Source organism: Urocitellus parryii, chromosome 4 (genome assembly GCF_045843805.1).
Source record: "Urocitellus parryii isolate mUroPar1 chromosome 4, mUroPar1.hap1, whole genome shotgun sequence".
NCBI lineage: Eukaryota > Metazoa > Chordata > Mammalia > Rodentia > Sciuridae > Urocitellus > Urocitellus parryii.
This window is the reverse complement of record NC_135534.1, coordinates 194,157,940-194,175,099: the sequence shown is the minus strand read 5'-3', so window position 1 is coordinate 194,175,099 and position 17,160 is coordinate 194,157,940. Positions and strand designations below refer to the sequence as shown.

Below are 17,160 nucleotides of genomic sequence, written 5' to 3'. Positions count from 1 at the left end.
GGGCCTGATCTAACATGATTTGTATCCTTATAAAAAAGGGAAATTTGGACACAGACAGACATAAAGGCAGGACAATATGACAATGAAGGGCAAAGATCAGAGGGACATGTCTACAAGCCAGGGGACCCCAAGGACAGCCGGCAAAGCAGCCAGGAGAGTCACTGAATGGACAGGATTCTTTTGAAAAGGGGAGATTAACACACTGAAGAATGGGACAGGGACCACCCACAGGCCTCAGAGGGAGGCCTCTGACACAAACCCACCCTGCTGACACCTGGATCTTGGCTTGTCACAGCCAAGATTAAGCTGCTTTCTGTGTGGCACTGTTATTGCAGCCGGAGCAAACTAGCATGCGAAGTGGCTCTCCAAACTTCCACAGAGCAGCAGAGCAGGGACTTAAACCCACATCTAGATTTCCAAGGCCACCACTTTTCTCATGTCCTCCACGCCTCCAGGCAGCACAGTTCCTGATTTTGTAAGTGACAAAGGCTTCCAGATAAAGCCTGCCTATCTGGCTGAGAGATTGGGTGCATCTAGTGACTCCATTAACATTGACCTCCAGGAGCTTGCTGCTTATTACTCTCTCCTAATCCTTTCTCCATGTCTCTGGGGTGGAGACAAAGGCAAGATGACGGGTGGGTCCCTGTCTCCATGGCTTCTGCCCTCTGCTGGTCTCTCTCAGGTGGCCCATAACAGGCATCCCTCCTGGTCTGACCCCCCTGAACCTCAGGATCCTCTCTCAACACTGCTCCATAAAACCCAGGACCTTTGCCTGACTCTTCTGCCAACAAAACTCAGAACTTGCTGTTTCAAACCCAGATGCTCCAAAGTATTTTCTTAACAGTTTGGAGACATGGTCCTATTTATAATCGCCTTGCCTAAAACCCTCTGATACCTGGCCTGTGACTAGAGTCAGCACACCAAAGTAGACTTACCTGGAAGAGGTGCCCTGAGTATCTTCTACAGGGTAGAAGAATACAGAGAGTTCAAGAACAATTGATTTCTGCATTCTCAACCTTGGAGTCACTGTGAAGGTTGAGGACATAGATTCAAAACATCTGATTGAACTAGTCATCAGATCATTTGCTCACCTGTAAGGCAGAGGAAGATAAGACACCCTAACTGATAAATCAATACAGCAGTATTCAATGTATATGTGTACATGGGAGGAAGGATATGTGATTCCACAAAGCCAAATGGGTGCCATCCCCAGATAAAGGAGACATAGATATTATATAAATTAACATAAGGGCTGTTCACTATGGCCTCACTCACGTCTCCACATATCAACCCCAGTTAAATGCCATCTCCCTCTTAAACTCTCTTAAAAAAATATTGAGAGTGTGTTCAGGTCAATGCATTTTTTTCTTGCCTTTAAAAAGTCTAATAACATAAACCTTTTATACATAATTAGCTATACTTGGAAATTATGACTTATTTTTTTTTACACAGCATTTATTTGAATGAATCATAATGTCTATAGCTGTCTTCTCACTGTTGGACATTTAGACCATTTCCACTTTTAACCCCATCTTAGGCAATGCTCTGATAAACACCTTGGTAGGTGCATCTTCACCTGCATTGCTTATTTTTCCCTTTATAATTTATTACCATAATCACTTGGTCAAAATGTAAGAACACTTCAGGAGCCTTGATACATTTTGCAAGACTGCTTCCCATAAATTTTGGCAAGTTATATTCCCACCAGTGGAATAGGAAGCTAGCATCTTACTGCACCCCTGCCAGCACTAAGAATTATCATTTGGCAAAAATGTTTGCCTACCTGATTGTTGAAAACGAAGACCTTCTTGTCAAATCGCTGCAAATTAAGACACAGGCAGACTTTTGGAGACTAGTTTAACCCCAGGTTTTCCTTTCCTCAACCCCATTTTCTTTGCAATCCAGTCTTGCTTGCCTTTTGCCTTGTTGCTTAGGGTGCTAACTCAAATATAATGACTGTTTTCAGCCCAAGATCCTCTGTACCTCTCCTCCTCTTCCTCTTCTTCCTCCATTTTTTTCTTTTCTCCTTCCTCCCTCAGGGCCATTGCTGCTGATTCTTCCAAAATAATGGAATTCTTTATTTACTTTGAATAAGACTGTTTTTGCATGCAACTTAAAATTTAAAATGTATAAAGATATTGAATTATTTCTCAATCCATGCTTTCTCCTCTTTCTGAGCTCCCATAGACATTTCTCATAGTCTTTCTGCCAAAGTAATCTCTACTTTGGAAGATTGTTGGATTCACTGGGCACAGAGGCATAGCTTATTCTTATCTGTGTCCCTGATAGCTCATAATATGGGAAAAACACAGTAGGTGCTTAATGATGGATGGATGGATAGATGGATGGATGGATGGATGGATGGATGGATGGATGGATGGGTGGGTGGATAATTGGATAATTACTTCATTATTCTAAAAGAAATGAGTACTCATCATTTAAGGCATTGAATACCTAACAGTCTTATAATCATTGATGGCCAGTGAGCAATTAAAGGGGATTTTTCACCATGTAAAAAGTCATTAAATTGTGTGGATAACCCTGATGCTTCAACATAGCAATAGTAGTTATTCAGCAAATGAATTAACCAACTAGGGTTTAATTACCATAACTCACAATCCTCTACTAAATTTCTTTGCAAGTAGCTGATGGGCCAGACACAGCCCTTCCATGCCTGTGATTTCTGTTATATAAAGTAATTTGTTGTAGGCAGGCATAGGCACTTTGTGTTCTGCATAAGCTAGAGTTTCTTGGGGAATTGAGCTTTCTTCTAACCGGTCAACACCATGCAAAGGTTGCTGCAGCCACACAGGTATGGACTATGAAGCACAGTGGAAGGGAATTCACACTGGTCAGACTTTGCTCTGTGCCTGGCAATGCATGTGGTGTCTCATTTTGTTTCCATATCTGTCCGGCAAGGTAGGTGCAATAATCTCCATTTGACAAATAAGGAAGGCTGGGGTCAGAGACCAAATGGCTCTCACAAGAGCCAACTCTGATTCCCCTCATGGAATCCTCAGTGCCGTTCTCTTCCCACCTGTCTTTCCTTTGTTCTAGCAACACTTGAAATTTCATCTTCTCCCTGCACACTCGTGGGACTGAGTACATTCTCCACAGTTCCTTGTCTCTCTGTTACTCTCCCTTTGCAAGGGTAGGGCCTATGTCTTCTCTGCTCTCTGGGTAGCCTCTTCTGCTCCTGCTCTTGTTATATCTGTCCCTCAGACACATTTTAGACCTCTTTTCTCAAGACTCTCTGTAGGCTATGTACACTGCCCAAGAAATCCTGGAACTGATTTTAAGCCATCCATTCTTACCGTAGGGTCTTCATTTCTTCATCTGTCAAATGGAAACAGCAGAACCAGGGACAATGCTGACAACTTTTTAAAATAATGTGCATGACATCCCTTTACAGATGATTCAGTTTTGCACACATGGAGGGATAGTTAAAATAGTGAGCAGGGTCCTTGCTGGTGCTAATTTGGCAGTCCATCAACAACAGGTCCGCCATTAGTTAATTTTGGTGTCTGCAGCTCTTTGAGGATAAAGGACATCCCTACATACCTGTACAGACCTAGAACCATGCCTCATGGGTAGCAGGTACTCCACAAATAACCTGTCAACACCATGCAAAGGTGGCTGCAGCCACACAGGTGTGCAGCCACACAGCCTGAATCAAGAGCCAGTGCCGGCAAGACGGGCCTGGCTCAGCTTCCACAAGGAGGCCTCACCTCCAGGGCACCTCTTTGGAAATCTTCCAGTTCCTGGCTGGAGGAAGCAGGTATTTTTCTGCAGCCTACGGGATTGGAACACTTCCTCCAGGCTCTACCAGAACTAAGACTACAGAGTGACACAGACTCCTGACCCTCCTACCTCAGGGAGATTCAGTGATATTTGAAGCAGCTCCCTTTGAAAGCAATCTGAGGAAGTGTTAAGTCCCGATTTTTTTCACACATGAAGAAACCAAGGCCCCGAGAATGAAGGGGCTTGCTCAGAATCACCATGAACTAGTGGCCAGAACCATTTGGAATCCAAGTGTCCAGACTCAACCCAGGGCAATTTCTACTGTTCTGCTCTCATCCAGGTCAGCCACGAAGCATTTGGGGATTGCAAAGGATTGTCCAAAGCCCCTCCACGGGCACCTCTGTTAGTACACATTTCCTGTGGGACTTCAGCCGTCTGGCATTCTGGATCTTTGCTGCATTTTTCCTTGAACACCCATGGCACCATCAATGGGCAGATCCATCACCTCCAGAGTTCTTGGTGTCCTCTTGTTTTTTTGTTTTATTTTTGTCATAAGGACACTTAACATGACATCTATCCTCTAAATAAATTTTTAAGTGCACAATCCACTATGATTAACAAGAGGCACTATTTTGTACAGCAGATCTCCAGGACTCATCCACAGTGCATAGCTGCAACCACATCCATCTTGATGTCTATCTTTTCATCTCTTCTCAGACTGTGATACTGTCATTCCCCAAAGGGAGGCATCAAGGGTACATGGCCTGAAGTTCTTGAAACCTTCATTCCTTTAAAGGCCAATTTACCTGGAAGTTGGGCCAGGGCTTTTCCTTCTTTCATTAATTCCTCAGTAAGAGCTTTTATTATTTATTTATGTATTTGTCCATTCATATAAACATGCTGGAATTATTGGATGACCACCTAGTAAGTGTTATTGTGCGAAACCCTTGAGGTACAGAGATTCTGCCTTTAGATACTGAGAGTCTAGTGAGAGAAATACGATGTAAACCTGGCTCTCCTTCCCCATTTCTCTCTTCTTTACATTTCCTTTTCTTCCTCTTTCCTTCTTTGCTCCAACACTTACCCTCTCCCTCTCCACTTGCTTACAGTGGAGTTGAGCTGTGAACACTTTACATCATTAAATACATTGAAATTGATACTCAGACAGCATGGAAGTTAGAAATCCCCCAGCTTTGAGTTCAGATGGAGCTGGGTTTGGATCTCGATGAGCTGTGTGACCTGAAGCGAATCTCTTCGCCTCCACAGGTCTCATTTCTGCATCCTTGTAGTAGGGTTCCATGTGGTTTCCTTACAAGGTTGCTGTGAATACTACATGAGACAATGCCGGTAGGGAATTCAGAATCTTGGGAATTGTTCCATGATCAGCAATAATGAAAAATACTTAAGATTTAGTGAGACTTGGAGAATGTGATGAACTTAATTAGGCTTGGATGGATGAAAGAGGAGATAGGTGTTCCAAGACAGTGGGGATTTGTCAGCAGTGTAAATCTCAGAGTTACTGGCTAAGGAGAAGCTCATGGGGTTGGAAAGCTTAGTGGCTGCCCATCCCCCCGGTTCCAGTCACCCAGAACTTTTCAGAAATGTCTCCCCCAGGCTCAGCAATAGCCAGCAAGTCTTGGGTTCTAGGATTCACTGTAGGCCACTGGGTAGTTCCTTGGGAAGGAGGCAGGAGCTGACTTATGTGTCCTCAAGTGGCAGAGGCCAGGCTGGCCTGGACAGAAGCCAGCAGCAGAGGTCCCTGGCAACATGCAGGTGGGACAGGTAGGAGAGCCCAACACAGACTGGCTGCTGAGTGACAGCTCTCTGGAGAGCAGGCTACAGTCACTATAATCACCACACCTTACCTCAATGCTCACTATCACCCAGGTTTCCCTGGAGACCCAGAGGAGGAAATGGAATGTGCAAGACAAGGAAAAGGGGCGCTGGCTGCATTTGTGGGGGTAAACAGCACTCTTCCTATTGCCAAGGTCCTTAGCTTTTAATTCAAATCTTTCAGTTCCCAAATATGACACTGGGTGGAATTTCAGAGTGTGGTATTCTACAAGTGATATTCTAGAGGAGAATGTGGACTTTAGAGCCAGATTCTGTTGGATTCCTGTTAAGGCTCCATTGAGCTTCGGCTCGCAGAGGTCTTGCCTCTAAAATATTTCTTTGGAAACTTGCCAGCCCCTGACTCCCAGGAAGCAGGCATCTTCCTACACTCTAGGTAATTGGAACCATCCCTCCAGGTTCTCCATAGAGGACTACAGGCTTTGTATCCCTTACCCTCACTTCTCTCATCTGTAAAATAGGGTAATCAGATTTAACTTGCAGATTGAACAGAAAATATCCATAAAACACACACAACAGAGCCCCTTCTCTTCTGCCCATGCCACACCCAATGAGCTCACTGCCGGTTTCTGCCGCCCTTCGCCTTCTCCCTCTGCTCCTCATTCTGTCTGTCTGTGCTGTTTTTCCAGCACCCCTCCTCTTCCTTCCTTCTCCTTTACTCATCGTCATTGTTTCCATCTTCCTTTGAGATCCGTATATCACTTCCTCCTCTGGGAAGCCTTCTCAGACTCCAATAGGAGGGTCATGGCTTCCTTCTAGGGAATCTCCTGACCTATCTTCATGCATCTGTCCTAAGTCTGTACCTGCTCTCTCTGCCTTCTCCTAGGTCTTTCCTGAGGCCAGGGGACTTGTCTCAGCACTTCTAAGCCCTGAGCATCTAGCAGAAGGTAGCACCAGTAGGTGCTTGAGAAATTCAAAATGTACCCCCACTTGTCATGCATAGCAGCATTAAATATGGGGGGCTGCAAAAGAAAAAAAGAAAAAAAACTGCTTTTATCCAGAAAGAACAGAAGGGGAGATGGGGAGGGACAGGGGCATGCATGTTTGCACAAGGTGCAGTTCTCCAGTCACCATCACAATGACTGTTTAGAGATGAGGAAATGGAAGGTCACAAAGGAGAGGTCACTCATGCAAAGACAAACCTATAAGGACTTTAATTTTATTTTTCTGTTCTCCTTTCACCACACCACGTGTGCCCCTCTAAGATGCAATCATTTTGATGTGATCATAGCTATATTTTAATTTCCTGTCTCTTCCTATCTGGACCCAATTTGCTGACTATATTCACAAAGGGACCCATATTCAGAGAAGAACTTTTTCTAGCAAAGTGTCAGTCTACCCAGGAGCTCTGAACCTGAAGTGCATGCTGGGGGTCCATAAAATTACATGAGAAGGTAGTGCACCTTTGCTTTGACCAGGCTACCATTGAAATCTACCATTTCTTCCAGACACAAGCAACAAACATGGCTGTGTTAACAGCTCCTGTGACTTTGTCACCAATAGAAATTACATGTAGTTTGATCATATTTGTTGAAGATGTCTTAAAAATAGTTTGTGCTCATCACTACTTTGAATTTATTCTTATTATTATATCTGCTACTAGATCTTTTTATTTAATACCAATAAAGAAGCATATACATATTATTATATTACAAGTAGCTTTATAAAAAGATTTCAATGAATGATTTCTTCCATAGTGCTTTTGCATCGGATTTTATGCATATAAAAGCAGAATTCTAAGATGTGTTCCTCAGGCTTCAGCAGATTGACAAGAGAGTCCTGGGTACCACATAAGAGCTCCCTTCTTTGGGTTTTAGCAATTTTCAGGACTGATGAAAAGCCTGCCTTTAATAACATCACTACAATAGTAAGAGCCAGCGTACTGTTTTTGTTTGGGGCTTTGTGCTTTGGAGTGTTTCTCAGACTTTATTGTTCATTCACTCATTTGTTCGTTCATTCATTCATTCATTGTCCAATAAAAATCTGGTGATTGTTCTAAACACCGCTTTAGACTTTGGATTGCAGCAAGCGTGAGGTAGGACAAATCTCCTACCTTCATGTAACTCTTATTATTTCTGTAATCCTTATGATTACCTAAGATTAGTTATTATTCACCAGTGATTTGTGCACTAGGAAACTGAGGCTCAGAGAGGAATGAGCTGTTAAGGTTCTCTGAGCTAATGAATGGCAGGGCTTGGATTTGAACCAGGGCTTCTTCACAGTAACATGCTTGAATTTATTTATGATTTCCCTACTAATTATGTAAATCCCTTGGTTTCCTCAGGTGCAATACTATGGGGATAAATGGTTCACTCCATCTCCCTCTCTCTCTGTCTCTCTCCATTTGTATCTTTGAAATTGACAACTGATGATTGAAAGACTGAAAGCTACTGTCAGCCTTCTTGGAAAGCCACATAATGTTATTGATAATTTGAGCTGGAAGGACCCTTAGAGATCACCTCATCATTGTACCAACGTGGAATATGAGTCCCAGAGTTGGGCCCCTGATGCTGTCCCTGCTAACGGGGACAGTCTCATCTACTCTCTAATGGTGATCTCTCCTGTCTCAGGGAAATGTCCTCTGCCATCCTCCACCAGGGTCTCACAGGCTCATGAGCAGCAGAATACACTCCCAGTCAAGGGAAAGAGCCAGCTTCCTGAGCACCCTCTTCTGAGAACCTAGCCTCCCACCTCTGGGAGCGTCCCATCTTAATGAGCGTCACTGTGAGATAAGAATTGTGAGGGGCTCTCCATGGCTCCATGTAGGTATTTCATGAATAAATCATCTTCAAGCCTCATCATTTGTCACTAAACCTCCCCCGTCCCCCCCCACCCCTTTTTTTTAAAAAAATACTGATGGGACTTGCAAAGGGGGAGGGAGGGAGGAGGGGGGTGAGGAGGAGAATTTCATTACTGAGTAGTCAGAATAAGTAGAGAGAGGAGAATGACGGCCTTGGAGGGCCAGTGGACACCATGGTCAGTGTGTAAGGTGGGGGCTGGAGACACGTCATTCAGTAGTCCTGGAGAAACCCTGGTGTGGCAGGACCTCACAGGCCACAAGCTGGTTTGGCTTCAGGCTTGATGCTGTACAGGGAAACCTGCCCCTCCCAGCCCCACCCCCAGTTCCCGAGGTAAGATTGGCTCCTCTGCCATATGCTGTCACAGTGCTCTGTATTTTAGAGCAGCTATCACAGTTTGTAACTATAGACTGAGATACAGACATCGGCAAAGACATGGACACAGACACCTAGACCCTGATAGAGACATAGTCATAGGCTTAGATTCAGAATTATGCATATTGCTGTCGAGGCAGGCCCTTGCTGAGTGGCTCTGTTCCGTCAATTGTCTGTGAGCCCCAGGAAGACAAAACCCACTTGTTTTCCTCTTTTCTGTACACCTGACCTCCAACCCACATGGTGAGTGCTGAGCAAATATTTAGTAAATGAACAAATGCGTTTCCAAAACATGACAGCCTTGTGTGGAGAGTCCCATTGGAGCCTGGTGGGCATGAGGGGCTTTCATATCTTTTAACTCATTGAATCTTGACCCACCGCCCTGCATGTTGAATACTCTCATCTCTATTTCACAGATGGACAATGGACATCACAATCATTTTCCCTTTGTTCCCCAGACCACACAGCTGATCGGCCTCACGGGTCCCCTCCGCCTCTTCCTCCAGCCCTGTCCCCATTCAGTGAACAGCTGCGGCATGCCCCATGCGCTGGGGGGTATGACAGGGAAGGCTCTCAGCATACAGGAAGTTTCAAGCTACTCAAAGCCCCAAGCAGCTTACAGGAAGCTATGAGACCACTCTGCACAGCAGTCCTCATCTCCACCTAAATTAGAGCAACTCATAATTGCTGGAGGAAGGGACCAGAGAGTGTCAGCTGGAACGCCAGCCCCAGAACCTCAGGGTAGGAAGGGATCTTAAGGAGGAAGGAAGGACACCAAGGAAACTAGAGTTAGACACTGCCAGGGTGAGCCTGGCTCTGTCACTGGGGCTCCCTGCCAGCCCTCTCACCTCTGTAGGTCCTACATGTAAGGTCTTGCAACTTTTAAAATAAATTAATGATAATAATGGAGATAATAACAGGATCCCATAGAGTTGTGGCAAGAATTAGATGGGATAGTCCACGTCAAGTGTTCTTACAAATTCTCAATAGATATTCTCAGTAGATATTAACTCTCATATCTGGTGAGAGTGTACATCCCTCCCCTGAAAGCATGACTCCCCTCCATGGCCATCCAGGTAGTGGCCTTCTCTCCTAGGCAATGGCCCTCCATCCTTAGCATTCTTGAAGAGGTCAGCAGTGATAATGGGAAGGTCATGTGACCGTTGCAGAATAGCTCTGATTTTAGAAAAGCCTGAATCTTGAATCAAATGTATGAAATATGATATGTCAAGAGCTTTGTAATGTTTTGAACAACTCATAAAATTAATTAATTAATTAATTAATTAAATTTAAAAAAAAGAAAAGAAAAGCCTGAATCTACCTTCCTACTCACTATTTCCCTCCCTTAAAGTCTTTCATTCACTAAATCTTTATATAAACAGCCACTATGTTCTGGGCACTGTAATAATACTTCACCCATGTCATTTTCATCTGATCTCAGAATGGTCTGATACTCAAAATGCGGCCTCAATTTCTCTTCCTATTAAGTGGGGGTGATCATGTCATTTACACCATCGTTTGGGGGATGACTAAGTGGGTTGACGCATGTGGTGCTGAAACCATTGCTTAACATATGAATGTGCCGTGGGCATTTCTGTTGTTGTTATTGCCTTAATGATTTTTATACATTATTTACCTGTTATGAGTTTCACATGCGTGTGTTCCTACAGGTACCTGGGGTAATGATGTCTGTCTCATTCCACCATCTTTCCTGCCCCAGGCTCTTTCCCCACCTCTCCCTCTCCTTTACCCCGTCAAAGTTCCTCCATTTTTCCCATGCCCTCCCAGCCCCCGCAATTATGGATCAGCGTCCACTTGTCAGAGAGAACAGTCATGACTTCCTAAGGAAGGGAACACTGTGTCCTCGCACAGCAGAAGGACAAAAGGGACAAACTCCCTCTGTCAAGTTCTTTGATAAGGACACTTACTCCCACTCACAAAGTCTTCCGCTCCTCTCACAGCTTTTTGTCACTGTGACCAAAAGGCCTGACAAGGACAGTGTAGTGGAGGAAAAGTTTATTTTGGTTCAGTTTCAGAAGTTCAGTCAGCCTTTGTTTGGGGGGATTGGCTTACTTCGCTTACCATGATATTCTCCAACTCTACCCATTTACCTGCAAATTCCATGATTTTATTCTCTTTTAATGCTTCTTTCCTTCTTAAGGCGTTGTTTTGCAACTTTGAGGGACACTCAGATGGTAGCAATGATTACTAGTTGCTGGCACTTGCTGCATTAATATCCCTATTTTTCAGATGAGAATATGGAGGCCAGAGTCTAAAGGGGCTTGCCCCTAAATCTCACAGTGAATGAAGCTGGGGTTCTGCCCCAGGGCAATCCAACTGCAGACAACCTGCCCTTTCATCCACAGCTCTACCCTGTCTCATGTGGTTGGGTACTGTGAAGGGTACACCCCAAGGCGGAGTGTGTGGGAGGAAAATTTGATTTCCATCAAGAGTCTGTTCTACCTTCCTCCTTCCCTTGGAGCTCAGGAAACAAAGTTGCCAGTTGTTACCAGAGAATGATTAGTGTGCACCTGTTGGGGGCTTGCCACTGTCTCTGCTCTGAGTCATCCATTCACACCTCTCTATGAGCCACACAGACCTTTCCTGGTGTTTATTAGCTGCAGGCCATGTCAGCATCTGTTCCCAACTGCCCTGCCTAGTGCTCACCCTGCATGGGGCTCGGGCCAACTGGAACCCAGGTGATACATTTGCACTTGGCCAGTCAGGTAATGAGAGGATGGCAGCCTCAACTGGCCTGGTGGGGTCTGGCTGACTTCATTTTGAAGGGGAAAAAAAAGAATTAGGATGTCAGAGCTAGAGATGCCTGAAAACATTTTAGAAAAAGTTTGGATTTAGGTGCAGAAACAGGTGTAGAGAGACCCCCCCACACCAAAAAAAAAAAAAAAGAAAGAAAAACAGAATAATAATAAGCTCAGAACAGTATCTGGATCAAATATTTATTGAATGAATGAACAATGAATAAAATTGCATTGGGTTTTAGAATTTGGAAAACACATTTTATGTATCATGTTATTGTATTCTTGCAATAAATAATCTGCAGGCTTGGCAGCAAGACAGATAATGTTCCTATTTTATAAATGAGAAGTCTCAAGTTCAGGAGAAATTTCACAGAGGGGAAAGAATGAGGCCTCTGGAACTGAGTATGCCTGGGTTCAAGTCCTAACTCCAAAACGACTTCAAGGCTTTCACGGCCCTAAATCTGGAGGATGTTTGCCTTAGTTTCTTTATACTACTATAACAAAATACACAGGCTCAGTAATTGATAATGAGTAGAAATTTATTTCTCATTGTTTTGGAGGCTGGGAGGACCAGCAGGTTTATTGTGCGGAGAGCAGTCATCTCTGCTTTCAAGATGGTACCTTGAGCACCACGTCCTCCATAGGAAGGGAACACTGTGTCCTCGCACAGCAGAAGGACAAAAGGGACAAACTCCCTCTGTCAAGTTCTTTGATAAGGACACTTACTCCCACTCACAAAGTCTTCCGCTCCTCTCACAGCTTTTTGTCACTGTGACCAAACGGCCTGACAAGGGCAGTGTAGAGGACAAAAGGTTTATTTTGGTTCGGTTTCAGAAGTTCAGTCCAAAGTCAGCTGACTCCATAGCTCTGGGACTCTTCCCTTGGGTTTGGACTTCTAGCGTCCATAATTGTAAGAGAATAAGTTTCTGTTGTTTGAAAGCACCTAGTGTGTGTTGCCTGTGATGAAGCTTCTAGTAAATGAATACACAGTGTTTCCCCTTTTATTCCAACATGGACGGGGCTACTGTGGGTTACATGCATAGGCCAGGAGTCAGGCACCAGGGTTACACAAAGTTCACAGGTTCTGCCCTTCCCTTTCTTCTTCCTCTAGACAAAAAGGAAGTGGACTCAGATTCCTACTGGATGTACCATCACGAGAACTCTGACCCTCCCAAGACACAAGACACAGTTGCTGACCCTTAATGGTGGCATAAGGAAAGCTCAGGACCAGAAGCCTGACCTTGCTGCTCCTGAGACCTGCTTTCCCTGGCTGCCCAATAGGAAGGGAAATGTGTAGCTCCAAGGGCTGTTATATGGAAATCAAAAGAAACTGCCCAGCAAAGGAGCTAAGCACGGTTCTTGGTACATGGCAGGTGCTCAGGCCATCATACATAGCGAAGATGACCTTCACGATGAGTTGACTCCCAGTGAGGCCTGGATCTCTCCCAGGTCCCCTGATGCACCAATGCGACACCCCTCAGTCCACTTGGACTCTGCCCCCAGGGCTGCTCTCTCTCTCCCCCCACTGTTAGGGCAGCTATAAGATCTAACAGATACCGCACCTGGCTGGAGTGGTGGAGTGAGCCCTTGGTGAGAAAATGCCTGCATCCAGAGCAGCCTGGTTCCTTTCCTCTCTTGTCTTCAGACTCTTGGTCGCCCACAGGCAGTCACTTCCCTGGCTAGACAGCCCTGTGTCGGAGCTTTGAGTTGTAAGGGGCACTGCCAACATGCAGCATGGAACAAGGTTTAGGCAGAGCTGGTCTTTCTAAAGCTCACCACCTCCTATTTGTATTGCCTGAGCCGTCTCTGGGTTCCACAGGAAGCCGGCATCCTTTGCTTATTTTTCTCTTCCCTCTGTTTCTCTCTCACTCTCTGCCTCTGCGGCTCTCTGTGGGTTCTGTCCCTGTGTCTTTCTTTTCACTTTCAGTCTTTCTGCTTCTCTCCCCTCCCCTCTCCCCTCCTTACCTTACGCCTGGGTTCTGTTTAGCTGGATGCTTTCTCCTCTTTCCATCTCCACTTCTAACTCCTCTGTTCTCTCTTTCCCTCCCCTGTCTCCTCCCCCGCACCCTTTCCTGAGCCTTCTCTGTCTCCATTTGCCTGTGGTTTAGTCTCTGTGTCTGTCCTCGACATGTGTGTCTCTGTGCATCTGTCTGCCCACCCACCTGTCTGTCCATCTGTTCCTCTGCCCCTATTTGTCTTCCTGTAGATGTCTAAATGTGTTTCTCCCTCTCCTTTGCTCTTCTTTCTGTCTGGCAGTTTTTCTTATCCTCTCACTCTCTCAGATGGTCTCTCCTGTGTCTCGTCTCCCCCTCCCACTCTCTGTTGCTCCCTCTCCCTCTGGGGTGGTTAATATTTTAATAGCCTTAATCTCTTTCCAGCATCCTCAACTCTCGCCATGATTCAAAAGTGGCAAGTCTCCTGCGAGCTTCATTTCAGGAACTGTGAAGCCCCCACACCTGTCACCTCACAAGGGACAATCTGGTGGCTCCCCTTGCTTGTTCTCCTCTGTCTCCACCCTGTAGCCCTGAACCTGAAGGATGAGAAATGAGAACCCAGAATGGGGACAGAGAGGAGAGTCTCCTGCTTGAGCAGGCTCCGGGAAAAGCACTGCCTGGTGGAGACTGCATCTGTGGCTTCCGCTTTTGTTTCTTTCTTTTGAGAATATCTGTCTAGTGTTTGTTCTTCCCTGTGCGAGGGACTGAAGAAGGATGAATAAATCTTTAGCCCCGTTTCTTAAAAAGCTTGCAGTTTCTCTGGGTGACCATGAAGCCAATCTATAAAATCAATAAGACAAGAGATTTTAAAAATATGTTCAAAAGCCAAAGGAATTAATGCCAGTGGGGAAGGTAGAGAAGGCTGTACCAACCAGGGAGCAATAAGCCCTGGGGCGGGCGGTAAGGACCTTGCCAACGTCACTGCCGAATCCCCAGTAGATAGAGTAGCGCCTGTCCGTAGTAAGCACCCAAGAAGCGTGGGCACTATGTGAATGCAGAATGAACAAATAGGAACAGTCATTCAGGAAGGTCATTTTCAGAATTCAGAGCTGGGCATCCCAGCCAGAAGGAAGAATGCAGTTAAAGATTCAGAAAGGTAAAGGTACAGGTTGCAGGATGACACTTGAGAAATTTCCGTTCCTGCTGCATTTGGAGTTCAGAATTTTAATTAGGGATGTTCAACAGGGAAACTCCATGTACATATACCCAAATCCCCCAAATTCCCAAATCTGAAATGCTTCTGGTCCCAAGTATCTTGGATAAGCCGTATTCAACCTGTATAGACTGATCCAGATCCTTCTTCAGGGCCAACTCACCCTGCCCTCAGCTGTGGTGATCAGTGGCTATTGGCCTGCAGGTGTGTCCCCCCTGGACATTGCCTTCAACCACAGGAACCACCTCACCCAAGGATATCTGCTTCCAGATTGTAGCCCTCAGCCAATGGCTGGCTAATGTGGGCATGCAAAGCCCTGGATCCCTTGCCTTAATCCTGTACATCCATAAAGGGCCACCCCAGCCCCAGAGCTCCCCACAGGATAACTGTTTACAGATACATCTCTAAAGGTTATTCAACACTTAACTGCCTTTCATAGTCTGCTTTTAGGGAACCTGACCCAATACCCTGCGTTCAAAAAATGGAAAGAGGCATGTGGCTGGGGGATAGAGCGTGAGGATGGGGTGGACAGAACTGGATGGGTAGACAGGGGCCAGATCACAGAGACTCCTTAAGGCCAAAGAAACTCATTTAGGCTGAGTTCTGCAAGTACTGGGGAGCCACTGATGAGAGGAGTGTCTAATCAGAGCCGTGATTTACCAGGCTCAATGGCAGTCAGTGGAAAGATGGGACAGAAGCCCTGGGATGAGGCTCAGTGGTTGAATACTTGCCTAGCATGCTCAAGGCCTTGGGTTCAATCCCCAGAACTGCAAATAATAATAATAACAATAACAATAATAATAATTATTATTGTTATTGTTATTATTATTTTTAAGATAGGACCGAAGGAGATAAGATTAGAGGCAGGACATGAGTTAGAAGACCCAAGACCCAAACTTAGAGCTCCAAGACTGCAGAGAATTAGAATTAGAAAAGCTGTGAAGGATGGTCCAGAGACATTACTAACAGTACCCTTGGATCCTTCTGCAGCATGTGCATAACCTTTCTTTCACGGCTACCATCTCAATGAGCCATATACCATGGAAGAAATGGTGCCTCTTCCCACGGTCTCTGGTGTGCCTTTAACATCCCCTGTTGCTATGGGGATCCCGCATACCTCCGTGTGAGGGATTCTCTTCTTTGAGGACCTTTCTCCAGAAAATTGCACCAGGAACATTCTTCTGCATCCCTATGTTGTAGAATCCAACTTACAGAATTCTATCTTGCAGAATTTTGGCAGATCTGTGGATTATGGTATCTAGTCCACTCTTATCTTTTGGGAACCTCATTTGGGAAAAGCCTGTGTTTCCCTGAATCTCATGACCTTTCCACTAGCTTGTTGCTGACAATCTTGACAGTGTGACTTCTATGCAATGGTGGAAAAAACAACTATCTGATCTGAGCCCCAGGGCCAGACTCCTGTGTTTCTTGCCTCTGATGTCTGTAGTCTGGGACTTGGGAGAAGCCTCATGGCTTTTCATAGCTTCAGTTTTATAAATTGAATATCAGGTTAGAATACTGGTGTTAGAATAATAGAAATGCACCCATTTGTAGAGTTATTCTAGGAAGTTCTAGAACTTACAAAACAAATATGATCAAGGTCAGAGTTGTATAAGTAGGAAGAGCTTTCTTTTTGGACTCGGAAGGAAATTTGGTATAAACTTTAATTCTATCACATCACGAGCTGGGTGGCCTTCAGCAAGACACTTGGCCTTTCTGAGTCACAGTTCACCTAGTGATAAAGTGGAAATCTCACACCTATCTTTCAAAATTATGAGGATTCATGAAACAAAGTTCTATGTCCATTTCTCTTTATTATGATAGGACTTCAGTCCCATGCCCTATGATGGCACACCTATTATTAATTCTTTCTTTTGAAATATTTATTTGTATTATTTTCCTGATTATAAGCAAAATAAGTGATGATATACAGTAGGATGAATTCACATTTATTTTTTTGAATACAAACATAGTTGTCTTCGGGGTTTAACCATCCCCTTTCTCTCCAAGGGAAGAAGCGATGCTGTCCACGTACTTTGAAACCATCAATGACCTGCTGTCCTCCTTCGGGCCAGTTCGTGACTGCTCTCGGAACAACGGGGGCTGCACTCGCAACTTCAAGTGCGTGTCTGACCGCCAGGTGGACTCTTCAGGATGCGTGGTGAGTGCCCATTGGCCCAGGCACATGGTACCTGCCCAGGTACCAAGGCTACCTGTTCAGATTGATCCTTGTGAGGGGAAGCTGTCAGGGAAGATACAGTACTCAAAGTTCCTGCCCTGTGGCCTCTGGGATTATTAAACCTACCTCTTTGGATTGTTAGAATAATGATTTGAGGTATTGTAATTCAAGCACCTGCCATATAACAGATCCTTGAGAGGCCCTGATTTCTGGAAGCCTATAGTCCTTTGGGGAATAAGATAGAGCATGCCTTAGCCCTGTGAATACCTCAGGGGTAGGGGAGAGTATCACTGAGATATAAATAGTGTAA

General features: G+C 45.0%; 1 protein-coding gene across 3 annotated transcripts in view; it reads left to right on the top strand.

Annotated features, from left to right (window-relative positions):
* Astn2 (astrotactin 2) overlaps positions 1 to 17,160 on the top strand; it is an 833,116-nt gene that overhangs the window by 469,788 nt on the left and 346,168 nt on the right. For all 3 annotated transcript variants that reach the window (XM_026393326.2, XM_026393325.2, XM_026393324.2), the window contains one exon: positions 16,682 to 16,832. In XM_026393326.2, the coding sequence (XP_026249111.2) occupies positions 16,682 to 16,832 (151 nt within the window). The remainder of the gene's footprint in view (positions 1 to 16,681; positions 16,833 to 17,160) is intronic.